The sequence below is a fragment of the Vulpes vulpes genome, chromosome X, assembly GCF_048418805.1.
Source record: "Vulpes vulpes isolate BD-2025 chromosome X, VulVul3, whole genome shotgun sequence".
Taxonomy (NCBI): domain Eukaryota; kingdom Metazoa; phylum Chordata; class Mammalia; order Carnivora; family Canidae; genus Vulpes; species Vulpes vulpes.
In genome coordinates, this window is record NC_132796.1 from 92,724,579 (window position 1) to 92,739,199 (window position 14,621).

Genomic DNA, 14,621 nt, shown 5'->3' on the forward strand with positions numbered 1-14,621 from the left:
ATATAGCTTGAATTGGGACTTAAGTGATAGAGAACGACAGGTGTCGAAGAGAAGGCACACAACGTAAAGGGGCATATAATGAAAAGGAAGTAAAGGAAAGTGAGGATGAATGTTGGAGGGCCATAAGAGTCCAGTAAATAGTTGATCAGTACACCATTTAATTGAAAATCTCACTCTGGCTTCCCAAATAAAAATTTTAATTTAAATAGGTAGTAGGTAGTCTCTTCCGAAAATGGGCTATTATCCTAAGTCTAATGTATGTGTATGTGTACCTGCATGTGGAGGGGATGAAGCAGAGAGTCTATCATCTTTTAAAGAATTCACATGAACCGTCTCATTTAATGTGTACAATAATCCTATTAGAGAGTTAATATTATTAACAGCTCCATTCTAGAAATAAGGAAATTAAAGCACAGAGATATCAAGAAACTTTCCCTAAATCATACAGCAACCAGTAAGTACATAGCAGCCAGAAAGTCTAACTTCAAAGGCATGTGCACTGAATCACAAAGGTGCTTCCACTTAAAATTCATAAGGTCATGTAACTTTTTAGGTAAATTGCTGGCCAGAACTAGTAAAGGAGGAAAATCTTACATCCAGTGTTCCTTAAACTAAAATTGCTACCTTATTGATTTAAGCCTCAAGTTTGGATTCAAATGACAAGGAATATAATCGTCCAAGTGAATACAGAAACCAGAGGAATCAAATTTCATGACCTACTTCATTTTAAATCTAATATATAAGATTAGAAGGAAAACTTTTTTTTATTAACTTCATGTTTCCTTGAGTAGAAAGAGAAAAGTAAGGATTTGTTGTTTTAGGTTTCATTCAGAGGTGATTTGGGCTGTTTTGAGGCCTGACTGAACAGTATATTAGATGCTTTTGTTTGCTTGACTAAAAAGGAGTGGTTACCCTGAGGCCTCGGAGCCAATATGGCTTTTGAAAACATCATGTGCAACTCTTGAATTAAATATAAAAATTCTACTGTGAATTGTCTTGATGCTGTGTCCTTTGAAAGATACAAAGCATTTCTAAAAGGTAGAGACACAAGAGGTTGCTCTAAATAACTAAGAACAAAGAAAACAATTTCACAGTGTGTATAGTGCAAGCTATACTAGCATTTGACAGTTTGAACAGGGGTACATAGATACAATAAATGCTATAATAAATGCCACAGATATGGGAGGCAGCATGGCTGTTGTAGTAAGGAAAACAGACTTTGAGGTCATATAGACCTCAACTGGAATCTGGGTGCTATGACTTTCTAGTTGTGTGACTTTGGAAAAGTCATATGTTATCCCCACTCCAAGCATTAACTTTCCCATCTCCAAGTAGGGAAAGTAGTGCCTATACCTCATAGTGTTGTTGTGAGAATTAAATGAGACATAATGCATGCAGAATCTGCAATATTGCCTGATGATAGTAAATACTCAATAAACTGAGATTTAAAAAGTAGTGTAGCCTTATATAATTCAATATCGTTTATATGAAGGAGACTCAATTTTCACCTTTTGCCAGATAGATTGGCCATCACTGTGCAGGCTATTCCTTTCTTATATTTATTTATGTTTTATAAATAACTCACCTCCATCATTGTCCAAGTTATCTCCACAAAGCATTTCCATGACAACGTTGCAGCCTATTCCACTCCAACCCACCTGACACACACAGTGCCAACCATTTTGGTCCAGGGTACATCGCCCATTTCCAAAGCAGAGCCCTGGGCAGCCATCTGTAAAGACAGCAGAAAATAACAATCATGGAGACATCAGAATGCGATTGGCTAACAATGATGTATCTACCTATAGGAAAGCATCTAATCACTTGGGCTCCATTCAGATGAGGTATTGAATAAATGGAAGAGGAACTTGCTTGCTTACAAAACCTTCCCAGGGAACTTGTTATCCCTTTCTTGGCTGTGCTTTTCCTTAGAGAGCCAATTAAGCATTACTAATGCTAACCCCAATTCCCAATCTCTGGTTTAGATAGGATGGAAACTATGATGGGGACAAAAAATGTTTTTTGTTTCTTTTAGAAAAAAAAAACGAATCTTCTCAGCTCAATCAAACCCAGATGGACGGTATTGTATCTAGTTATGACCAATAAGCTGGGAAAAGACAGAAGTTTCTATGAAAAGAAACTTCCCCTAACTACTTCCAGTCTGTACTGATTTTTCCCTTGTGATGCACTGCTTCAGGACTTAGGTATGTTGGTACACATTTCAGAGCATACCATTAAATATTTGTCCATATAAATGCCTTAGAAATGTGCTTCAGTTGCTTTATATTTATTTGGCTTTTTAATTTAAGATTATCAATGATCTGAGAGCTAAGGATTAAATCTTTAGCTTATCTGGCATCTCACTCAGAAGCTAGCATAATACTATTAAACCCATAGTAGGTGCTCAACAAATGTTTATGGAACTAATGCATGCCAGACTGAGACTTTCAGAATTCTAGAGAATGACTGGATAAATGCAGTCAAGAGGAAATTGTTGTGCTTAAATGACTTCTATCCATTGATAAACCACAAAGACTAACAATGGTCTCTATTTGGACTTTTAATTTCTCTAGGATGCCCTACTCTTTCTACCAATAGTTCAGAGTTTGGCCATTCCAAAGGGCAACTGTGTATGCGCTAAGTGCTCAGTGGACAGATGAACAGAGATGGCAATATGGCATATATCTTCTGGAATTTTCCCAGTAGTAGCATAAGACCAGATCTGAATTTTACTGGAGAGAGTCCAATCAACATATTTTTTTTCATTTGCTGTCTTTGAAAGAAAAGTCCAGAAGTATAAAAAGCAAAATAATTTTTAAAAAATCTGTAGACATAACCCAGTGTTCCTTCCAAATGGTTTTCTAAGTAACTATCAACAGACCAGACGAAGAAAAACTTTAAAATAAAATGACAGATGGCTGTTAGAAAATACAAAGACTCTCTCTCATTATATATATTCATATAAATATATATGTATTCCTCAAGAAGTGATATAAGATGAATACAGATAGGTTTAAGAAAAGAGTTTATCTAGCTCCATTCATCTACTTCCATTATCATGGATATACAATGGCTAAAAAGAAATTAGGGATAACTTGGAACATAGTCAACTTTCGGAGGCTGAGGTAATGAAAGGCACAGGTTATCTGACAGAAAAACCCTTACCGTCTCTTGGGGATGCATGATGGGTTACTTATAAAGGGAGAATTATTCTGTCCTTGAAAGTATACTATACATGGACTTAGAGCCATATTGCTGTATTAAAGAAAATGTTCAGCCATCTATCTAAATCAAGTTCATATAATAATTACTTGTACACATAGACACCTGCACAAACACACACCCACGCACATAAAACTCCATAGAAAGACAAAGAAAAACAGTTCTTAAAGCTGCTTGTCAATCCATTATACACTATGGCAAAAAAATAAAATGACTCTTTGATGTTGGAAAAACAAATTATTTTTTAGTTGGACTATTACGGCATGAACCTGACAATATCACACATAAGGAAGCCTGCCAGAAGTAAAAACACAAACCCAAAACACAAACACACACAAAACCCCCCACCAACCCTTCCTTTCCCACAGGCATATTTTCCATTTACAATATTTTTCTGTTATAAAACGAGTGAGAAAAATCTTACCTCGGACAGCATCTAAGTAGTGAGCTAAAAGGGGGGGGGGGGAAAGAGTGATTGAATGAATTTCTGGGAGACCACAGCTATCCAACATGTATTAATGCTTTACCATCTGTTGCCTGGGAGGAGAACAGCAAACTGTGAACTGCCGAAATGCCTGCAGCTCAAAAGTTGGTACACGGGCCTGTGTAGTTTGTGAATAATATTTTCTGTGGGAAAGATATTAATGGCTTTTCTGCAAGAAACTCTATTAGGCTTCCTAAAAAAGTGTCATATTTCATTAAAAGTATAAGAACTGCGTTTTTACATTTCAGTAATAACTTTAGTGAAAGAGCACTAGCTTCAACTTCTTATTAGTAATATCTTTAGAAGGGAGTTCTGGAGTAACCACCTTCGGTAATCATCACAATATTTAAATCCTCTTATGTGAAGGCAATAAACTTACTGTACTGCAGGAATGTAATTACTTACGCTGCATCGGAATCTCACCCCTTACCACCTTTTTAATGAATCTTAAATATTTTCCACAGTCACAGAACAAGACTTACTGTACCTTTAGTAGAGTAGTAATGCAGTTTATTAACATTATATGTTATATATGTTATATATATTATACATTACTTTGGCAGGGCCCAACCATTATAACAAAATACTTTCACCTAAAAATAAAAGTGGTGCTACAGTCTGGTGGGAAAAAAAAAGCCCACAAACAATGTGTTGGGTATCCAGAGGCCCATGCTGGCCTTTGCTCTGCATGAAATTTCTGTGTGCTCACGGAATGCCACTGGAACATTCTGTGAACCACTTTCCTTAGCTGAACAATGGGAATCGTACTTGTCCGTCTGTACATGCAGGAGGCCTCTGTGATAGATATATGCATGTGTCAAGGACTTGGATTTATTTTCAGACAAAAGTATTTTGAAGTTGAAACCCTAGTTATTATTACTGTTTTTTTCTAGTGTGAAGACTGCCTGATAGATTTATTACATAGGCTCCTCTCATACCCAAAAGCTGTTCTCCCAGGCAGCATCCTCAAAATTAGTGAAAGTTGTGACAAGGGATGGGAGAGGGTGGGTGCCTCAGTACATATTCTCTATACTAACCAATAAGCAATTCAACACAGATGTTCTACCGAAGGTAGGTCAGGAGTGCCCTCCTCACATACATTAAAGACAGCTCCTAATGATATTGAATGGCCTCTGTTAAAGTAGTCCTGCTTAATGAAATTGCCTCTAAGTGCTTTCGAGTGAAACAACCTATACTTTTCAAAAGGAAAAATGGGCAGTGAATGTTATGTTCACAACAAAAGCACTTCTCTTATTAACTAATGACACTTCATTCCAATGTATCATCTTTCATTTGAGTAACTCAAAGCATGAGAAAACAAAATATAAGGAATACTGAAGTAGTGAGAAAATAAATGACACAAGGAAGAAGTAAGATACTATCAACAAAAGAGGAAGACTCCCAGTTAACCAAACTTTCAAACTTATGGCTAACCCCCCTTCCTTTTTCTCTCCTTCAACCTCAAATTCTATGAAAAGCTTGGTGATTGATTGCTAACATGCTTTTCCTTCTTCAATTAATTCAATTTATTTTGTTCAAAGTATGCTGGTACTTACCAATAGTGCAGTGGTCGCCCTCCCATCCAGGGCTACACTCACATTTTCCATCTTTGCACTGGCCATGCTCGGCACAGTGAGAATGACAGGAGCGTTCTTCACATGTTGGTCCTACCCAACCTTCTTCACACTGGCAAATTCCTCGTGAGCAGACTCCATGGCTACCACACTCCATGGTACAAAGCTCTGTGGGAAATTCAAAGAAGATACATTTACCTATTTTATTAAAACCAGAGTCTATTCTTTCCAAAAGACATTAGAATTACCAAAAATCCCACTCTATATTTATATTTTAAATATATAAACCAAATATCACACAGACCTCTAGCATTTGAGTAAATGTACAAGGAACTCTATAAAAAAGATAGTTAAGTCCCGAAGTATAAAATAAACCCTAAGTCAAATTGATTTTGAAAAGTCCATAAAATGATAATGGCATTCAAGGCTTAGAAATGAAGTCAGTGCCAAACAAATGTCAAGTGGGCTTTACTAAAAATTCATTAAGATCACAAATAATGTTACAAGGATTTTACAATGCTACAAGCAATCATTGGGGGTAAAAACACACACGCATAGTAAAATGGTGCTCTAACTTCATTCAGGAGGAGAGGTTCTACAATTGGAAAGATAGCTTTCTAATAAAATTTATAATATACAAAAGTAAAGCTGCCAATGATGGTAATCAGCTGGTTTCCCTGAACATAAAAACAATATCTGCATTTACTTTAAGCATTTAAAATGAATCCTGGTTGATTAAAACACAGTCTTATCTTTAAATGTCATTCATTATTTGGCCAATATAATCAAGTTGTATACTGGCTCTGCTGAGGTTCTCTCCTCTGTCCTCTTGACTTTTTGTTGAGACATGCTGAATATTAATAAAGTTATGACAGGAGAGAAGCTAAAATAAAAGTTTGGCAAGCCTTTTTCTTGACTGGATACCCTTTCTGGAGGAGGAGATGGGGGATAAAAGTCTACAGAAAGAATGCAAAAGACATAGTGCAATAGGTTTTGGGTACAACTGGCCATATACCCTTCAAAGAAACAGTGTTCTGGATGCCAAGTCATCTATCTTTCATAATCTCAAATTCTGAAACTGGTTTTATATAGTTAGAGGTATTGACATGTCATGATATCAGTATTACTCTACATTACCTTTAACAAGGGCCTTTCTGTGTAACAAAGGTTTCTAGTCTACAGATAGCAGTTATTTTTCAGTGGGTGAAAATATTCTTCTGATAAAGCCATGGGTATAGATTTTATTACTATCTAAATCAATTTGTTCACTAATTCAGTCACAAGTATTCTCTGTAGGTCAAGGTATGATAGAAAGAACAGTGGATATGAAATAAGGATTCCTCTGCATAAAAGCTGTGTACCCATAGGAAAATTACTAACATGTTCTCTTAATCTCTGCTCATGTAACCACATAATGGAAATAATAATATTTACATCTCAAAGGGTCATTGGACAGATCTGGGATATATTCTGGAGGCAGGGCCAAAAGGAGTTCCTCAAGATGGGATGTGGGGATTGAAGGAAGGAGAAAAATAAAAGTTTTGGCTTAAACAAGTGGGTGGATACTGCTGCCATTAATTAAATGGGAAAGGCTAAGGGAAGAATAAGGGTAGAAGATCAAACATTAACTTTGAGATAAATGTGTAGATAGCCAAGTGAATTTGAGAGGCCAGGGCTAGAGATATGAAATTGGCAAGTATTAGCACATAGGTGGTATTTAAAGGCATGGGACTAGATGATATCCCTAAGGAGAGATTATAGACAACTGTTGGAATCAGCCCTGAGGTATCCCATGATTTGAAGGTAAGGTATAAAACAAGGAACCATGAGGGTGCCTGGTGGCTCAGTCAGGAGAGCAAGGAACTCTTAAACTTGGGGTCATGAGTTCAAGCCTCATGTTCATTGTAGAGATTACTTAAATAATAATTTTTTTTTAAAGAGGAACCATTAAAAAGAGACTGGGAAGGAGAAGCAGTGAGTGATAGGAGGAAATCCAGGAGATTGTGGTCTAACTAAAGCCAGAAGAAGATGCTTTTTCAAGAAGAAGAAGAGAGTAGCAGTATAATAGTACTGAGAGGTCAAGTGAGATCTGGGCAGAGAAGTGTCCATTGAATTTATCAATATGAAAACTGTTGGTGGCTTTAGGAAGAGCTGTATTGATATGGTAGCAGTTGTAAATTCAGATTTGAATGAGTGGAAGAGTGAATGGAAAAACATGTGTGGGGTCATCAGATTGTAAGAAAAGTATAGAACCCAGAAAATACAAAAAAGGGGGGGCTTTGCCTAGTAAATGGTAGTTCAAGTAGGTTGATCTTGAAACAGCATCTGCTTTCTACATCTTGCTTCTGAATCTCTAATTGATAATCTGGATTTATAATGTCAGCTCTTGTAGTGAATCTGAGGTTGTAATTATGCTCCCCTAATGGCTTTCCCCAAGGCTGGACTGAAAGGGCCTTTCAAAAATTAGGGAGCTTAACAGGTCAAAACCGATCAAGTCAGAGCTAACAGAAACAATTAGGAGGCAAATTTTTGTGTATATTGCTTTATACAACTATAAACTTTAGGCACTGAAAAAATGTATCATTCTGATAATTTCCTGAAATGTAACAGGACTAGATGAACAGTAACAGCAAAATGGCAGACTAGGCTATCCTTAAACCATCTCAATATAAACTGTAGACATGTTAAATATAATTTAATAATTTTAAAAATTGCATGTCTTGGCTCACAAGAAACAGAATTATCAAATGCCAGAAACAAAGATGATGTTAACAGCCAAAGAAGTAAGCATATAAGTCAACCTTCTGGCAGCTTTAAGTGGTTATCGTACCCAGTAATGACTAGGGGATTGGGTATATATGTCCACAGAGGAAAAAAGGATGAGATTTTTGGTCCATTAAGATGAGGCATTGGACTGAAACTCCTGCAGAAAGTAAGGACTCTTGAAGGGTTGCAATCTCAATGAGATGGGGACTAGTAAAACTCTATCCACTAGCCCAGAGAGATGGCAAGGAAGCATTAACCATAATAATGATAATAACTATCATTAATAATAATAGATTTGGGAGCTAGAAAACAATATTAAAATAAAATACTACCGAATAATATGCGCAGTAGAATGCCCTGAATGAAATATTTCTAAAATTTGTACTATTCAGGAGTTAAGTAAGATATTTTGTCAAGTATGCATATAAAATTTAAAAGTGAAATTATTTCTAGTAATTGTGACCTAAGTAATTTTTACTATTCTCTCCTGATGGAAACTGGAAAATCTAGACAAAATATATTTTAAAACTGTTGGACATTGCTGGAGTTCACAAAAGAGTTAAGCATTACTGGGCCACATTCCAGGAGTAAAAGAAAAGCCAGAGAGGTGAGTTTGGCATATATGTATGCTTTTCCTCTGGAAGTATCTGTCAGTTCTGGTAGAGTCAACTGGAAGACTCAGAAGCTGGGTAGAACTTTTGTCACTCTCACAGGTGCAGAAAAAAATATTTGACCACATAATGGCTAAGAAATTTCTAATACTGAAGAAAATATCAAGCCAAATATATGAAGCAAAATTGAAGGAACAAAAAAAGAGAAAAGGACAAATTTACAACATAGTAAGAGACTTTAATGCCCCCTTTCTCATTAACTGATGATAGAACAAACAGACAAGAAATCAGAAAGGATATAAAATATTTGAGTAACATGATTATCAAATTTGATCTAATTGACACATATAGAGCAGTACAATAAATGACTACAAAGTGCACATAATTCTCAAGTGTACATAGAACATTTATAAATATTGACCATATGCTGGGCTATATAAAGCAAGTCTCAATGTATCTCAAGTATTGAAATTATTTATAGCATGTTGTCTGCCCACTGTGGACTTAAACTTGAAATAAAAAGATAAGCAAAAAGTAACTTTAAAATACACATAAGTTTGGAAATTACAAAATATACCTCTGAAAAAACTATGGAACAAAAAGAAAATCATCATGGAAACTAGAAAATACTTTAAATGAATGAAAATACAATGAACATATCAAAATTTGTATAACTCAATTCATGTATACAGGAAAATTTATAAGGCAGAGAGGAAAATCAGCTGACAACAATGACCCATGCATCCATTCTAAGAAATTAGAAAAGCAAGGTAGACTCAAAGAGGGTAGAAGAAAGAAAATAGTAGTTATTAAAGCTGAAATTAATTAAATAGGAACAAATATGCAATAGAAAGGGTCAAGAAAGCCAATGACTACTATCATAAATGAATAAAAATTAAAAAAAAAAAAAGAAAGCCAATGACTGCAATTTTCATAGCCCAATAAAATTGATAAACTTCTGATGGGAACTGATCAAGAAGAAAATACAGAAGATCCAAATTACCAATACCATGAATGGAAAAGATGACATCACTATTGAGTGTACAGACATAAAACATCATAAAATAACATTACAAACAACTTTTCGTCAATACTTTTGAAATGTCAATGAAATGGACAAATTCCTAGTAAACACAATATACAATAATGAACATAGACACACACACAAAAGAAACTGAATAGTTTCTATGAAGAACCTCAATCCACAATGCAAAATGTTCCCACAAAGAAAATCACAGTCTCAGATCAGTACTTGTAAATATACCAAACTTTTAAGGAAGAAAAACTGCCAGTCTTGAACAATCTTTTTCAAAGAAGAGAAAAAGAAGAAACACCACAATGTGAGTTATGAGGCCAGCACAACCTTGATATAAAATTCTGACAAGAATATTTCAAGAAAAAATACAGGTCAATCTCACTTATGAATATGAATGCAAAAATCTTAAACAAAACACTCAACAACAAACCTAGCATTATATAACATGAAACACTATAATGATCAATTTATCCTTACTCTAGGAATACATGATTATGTTAATATCTGAAAATCAATGTAATTCATCAGATATATGGAATAAAAGAAAAAAATCATATGATCATCTAAATAGACATATAATAAGTACTTAGTAAAATACTAAATAAACATCTATTCAGGATAAAGGCTTATAGCAAATGAACACTAAGAACTTTAATCTGATAAAGATTAGCTGCAAAAAAACCTACAGCAAACATAATATTTAATAGTGAGATGCTGAAATATTTTTTCTATTATTGAGAACTGAGAAAAGTTGCTTATGATCATCACTTCTATATGCCATAATTTTAGAAGTCCTAGGCAGTGCAATAATATAAGAAAAAGAAAAAATGTATAAAAATTGAAAAGGAAGAAAGAAAGCCATCGTTACTCAAAGATAGTATGATTGTGCATATACAAACTGGTAAAAGAACCTGTATAGAGGGACACCTGGGTGGCTCAGCGGTTGACCATCTGCCTTTGGCCCAGGACGTGATCCCAGGATCCAGGGTTGCGTCCCACATAGGGGATCCTTGCGGGGAGCCTCTTTCTCCCTCAGCCTGTGTCTCTGCCTCTCTCTCTCTGTGTCTCTCATGAATAAATAAATAAAACCTTAAAAAATCTATATAGACGAATTATTAGAATACATGAGTTTAGCAGGTTCTCTAGGCATGAGGCTAACATATAAAAATGTTCTCTTTATATTGACAACAAACAATGAGAAAAATAAACCATTTATAATAGCATCACAACATCATATACCTAGCAATAAATTGAAAAAAATATTTGCAGGACCTATGATGAAAACTATAAAACTTTATGAAAGAATATTAGAGAAGGATAAATGGAAAGCTACGGCAAACTCTAACTGAAAAATAAAATTAAAGATGTCAAATTCCCCCAAATTATTCTGTAGATTCAATGTAGCCTCACTCAGTATCTTGGCAGTTTGTGTATGTGTGTGTTTTTGTACATGTGTGTAAATATTGACCAGATAAAGAAAGAAGCAGAATAAGGTGAGAAGAGGTACTTTAGCTAATAGCAAGACTTAGTGTAAAGTTATGTTAATTTAGACAGTCGGTATTGACAGAATGGCAAATAGACCAATCAGATTGAATAAAGTCTTAAAACATACAAGGATACTTGATTTACAGTTAAGATGTCTCTGCAGGCAACTGTCAAATGACTGCTGTTTTAAGTTAAATCTCTCTGGGAAACTGAATATCCACTAGGAAAAAAAAACCTCACTCCATATACAAAATCAATTCCAGATAGAATTTAGTAAATGTAAACTATCAAAACTTCTAGAACACTATGTAAGAAAACAATTTTATGATCTAGGGTAAAAAAATTATCTTACACAGTACCCAAAAATGCTAACCATAAGGGCAAAAAATAATAAATTGGGCTGTATCAAAATTAAAAGTTTGTAATCAAAAGACAAAGAAAAAGCATGCTATAAGTGGTAGAATATATTCATAGAACATAAAATTGAAAAAGAGCTTGTGTCCAGAATATACAAAGAACTTCATTTATTTATTTATTTATTTATGATAGTCACAGAGAGAGAGAGAAGCAGAGACACAGGCAGAGGGAGAAGCAGGCTCCATGCACCGGGAGCCCGACGTGGGATTCGATCCTGGGTCTCCAGGATTGCGCCCTGGGCCAAAGGCAGGCGCCAAACTGCTGCGCCACCCAGGGTTCCCCGAAGAACTTCTTAAGATCAATAATAACAAGGCACATAACTCAGCAGGAGAATAGGCAAGAGATCTTGGGATATCCGAGTGGCTCAGTCAGTTAGCATCTGACTCTTGGTTTTGGCTCAAGTTTTGATCTATCTCAGGGTCATGAGTTTGAGCTCCATATTGGGCTCTGTGCTCAGCGTGGAGTCTGGTTGCAATTCACTGCCTCTCCATCTTCCTCTGCCCCTCCCCTTATGTGCTTTCTTTCTCAAATAAATAAAATCTTAATAATAGAAAAAATGGGCAAGAGATCTGAAGAAGTCCTTTATAAAAGAGGATATCCAAGTCTACAAAACCATATGGAAATATGCTCAGCATCATCACTTATCAGGGAGATACAAAATAACATAACAATGAAATACCACTGCACACCCACAGAGATGGTTAAAATCTATAGGATTGACAGTGAGAAGTGTTGGTGTCAGTGTGAAGTAATAAAAAGTTTCATGTATTACAGGTGATTGTGTAAATTGGTATGACCACTTTGGGAAACTCTTTGACATTATCAAATGGCTAAAGTTTGATATATGTATACCATGTGGCTTAGCAATTCCACTTCTTACTATTTACTCAACAGAAGTATGAGCAAACAAATATTCACTGAAATATATGTATAAAAGTGTTCATAGGATTATATGTGTTGGCAAGAAATGGAAATGCTTTAAATATCCATCAACAGTAGAAGATATAATTGTGGTAATTTTGCAAAAAAGTAATACATCACAATGAAAATGGGTGATCTACAGCTACGTACCATAAGATAGATGAATCCCACCAAAACTAATTTTGAGTGAAATAAATGAAATGCAACATCATATATACTGTAAGATTCCATTAATAAAATTTTTGGAAAGCAGGCAAATATTAGAAGTCAGAGCAGTTATGTTGGGGAGGAAGGAAGAAGGAGGTAATAATTGGGGGGGGGACACAAAGGAGGCTTCTAGGGACAGTATCCTATAGTTTGACTTGGGTGGCAGTTAGCAAGTGTTTCATACTCAGATAATTCAGTAGGCTGTATACTTATGACCTTTGTACTTTTCTGTATATGTGTTATATTTTAATAAAATGTTAAGAAATTAATTATAATGACCAAAAGAACAGAAACATACAGAAATTTACAACTTTCAAGGTGGGAAAAGAATGAAGATAACTCAAAGAAAAAGCCAAAAAGGGAAAAGACAAAGAAAAATAAATATTATAAGTAGGAGACACAAAAGAAGATTCTGAGCTATAAATCCAAACATGTCAGTAATCCCAGTAAATAAAAACAAACTGAACTTGAAATTTAAAAGAGAGACTTTGGAACTGAGTGGAAAAGGAAAGCTAGTTATGTTCTTTCTATTAAAAAGATATGTGCTGAAACATACTAACACAAATTTAGTAATAATAGGAAAAAGGCATTCTAGAAAAGTACCATCCAAGAGCAATCTAGTGTAACTCTAACATTATCAAACAAAATGGATTTCAAGATATAAAGCATTATTATGGATAAAGAGAGTCATTATGTAATGATAAAAGGAATAATTCATCAGGGAGATGTAACAATCCAGACTGAATAAGAAAATATAGCTTCTAGATATATTAAAGCAAAAACTGATAGACTGATAATAAGACAAATTGAAAATTTCACAATCAGTAATAAGAAGATAAAAAATTAGTGAGGAGGTAGAATGTTTGAATAGTACAATTAACAACTTTAATATACTGGACACATATGGAACCCAAAGCTATGACTATATGATACATATTCTTTTCAAGCACATAGAGAATACCTACAAAAACTGAAAAACAGTAGTTCACAAGGCAAAGCTCAATAAATGGCAAAGATTTTACATCATACAATGTTTCAACAAAATGCACTAAAGTTAGAAATCAATAAACACAAAAAAAAAAACCCACAGAAAAGTGTTAAGAACACACTTTAAAATAATTCATGAATTACATAAAAATTATATTGGAAATTAGGAACTAAATAACAATGAAAATACTATTTATAAAAATTTGTGGGATACAGTTTAGACAGTTACCCAAAGGAAATTTACAGCCCTACATACATTTAATAGAAAAGAACAATCGAAAATTAATGAACAAAGTGTCTAACTCAAAAAGTACGAAAAAAGACTGCATATAAGTAGAAAGAAGGAAACAAAAAAAAAGGTAAGAGCAGAAGTTAATGAAACCAGAAACAAAGAAACAATAGAGAAGATCAACAAACCCCAAATCTGTGCCTTTTGATGTGAATAATTAAATAGAGAACCCTCTGGCAACAGAGAGCAAGGAAAATAAGAAAAGAAATGATACAAATAAACGTTAAAGACTAAAATATAAAAGTAAAGGAGAGTGCTATGAAGAACCTTATGCCAGTAAGTTTGAAATCTTAGATGAAGTACACATTTTTCAAGGAAACAAAATGGACTAGAGAAGAAATACAAAGCCTGAAAACACATTAAAGACATTGAAAATGGCCTACATGGTTTTGTATGTGTATTTTGCTAAACTCCAAGGAACAGATAATCTATAAGCTATACCAGAGAACAGGAAAAGAGAGAAATCTTCCTGAATGATTTTGTGAGACTATTATAATCTAGTTCCAAAATGGGGTTAGAAAGGAAGGGACTTTTCTACAGGCCAATCTCACTTATAAATATGGCTGCAAAAATCTCCAATAAAACATCTGGAAATCAAGTCAGCACATATACATAGATACAC

The 14,621-nt window shown here is 34.6% G+C and overlaps 1 protein-coding gene across 7 annotated transcripts in view; it reads right to left on the reverse strand.

Annotated features, from left to right (window-relative positions):
- TENM1 (teneurin transmembrane protein 1) overlaps positions 1-14,621 on the reverse strand; it is a 796,092-nt gene that overhangs the window by 171,297 nt on the left and 610,174 nt on the right. For all 7 annotated transcript variants that reach the window (XM_072744131.1, XM_072744132.1, XM_072744133.1 and 4 more), the window contains 3 exons: positions 5,263-5,448; positions 3,647-3,670; positions 1,586-1,732 (listed from right to left, as the gene is read on the reverse strand). In XM_072744131.1, the coding sequence (XP_072600232.1) occupies positions 1,586-1,732; positions 3,647-3,670; positions 5,263-5,448 (357 nt within the window). The remainder of the gene's footprint in view (positions 1-1,585; positions 1,733-3,646; positions 3,671-5,262; positions 5,449-14,621) is intronic.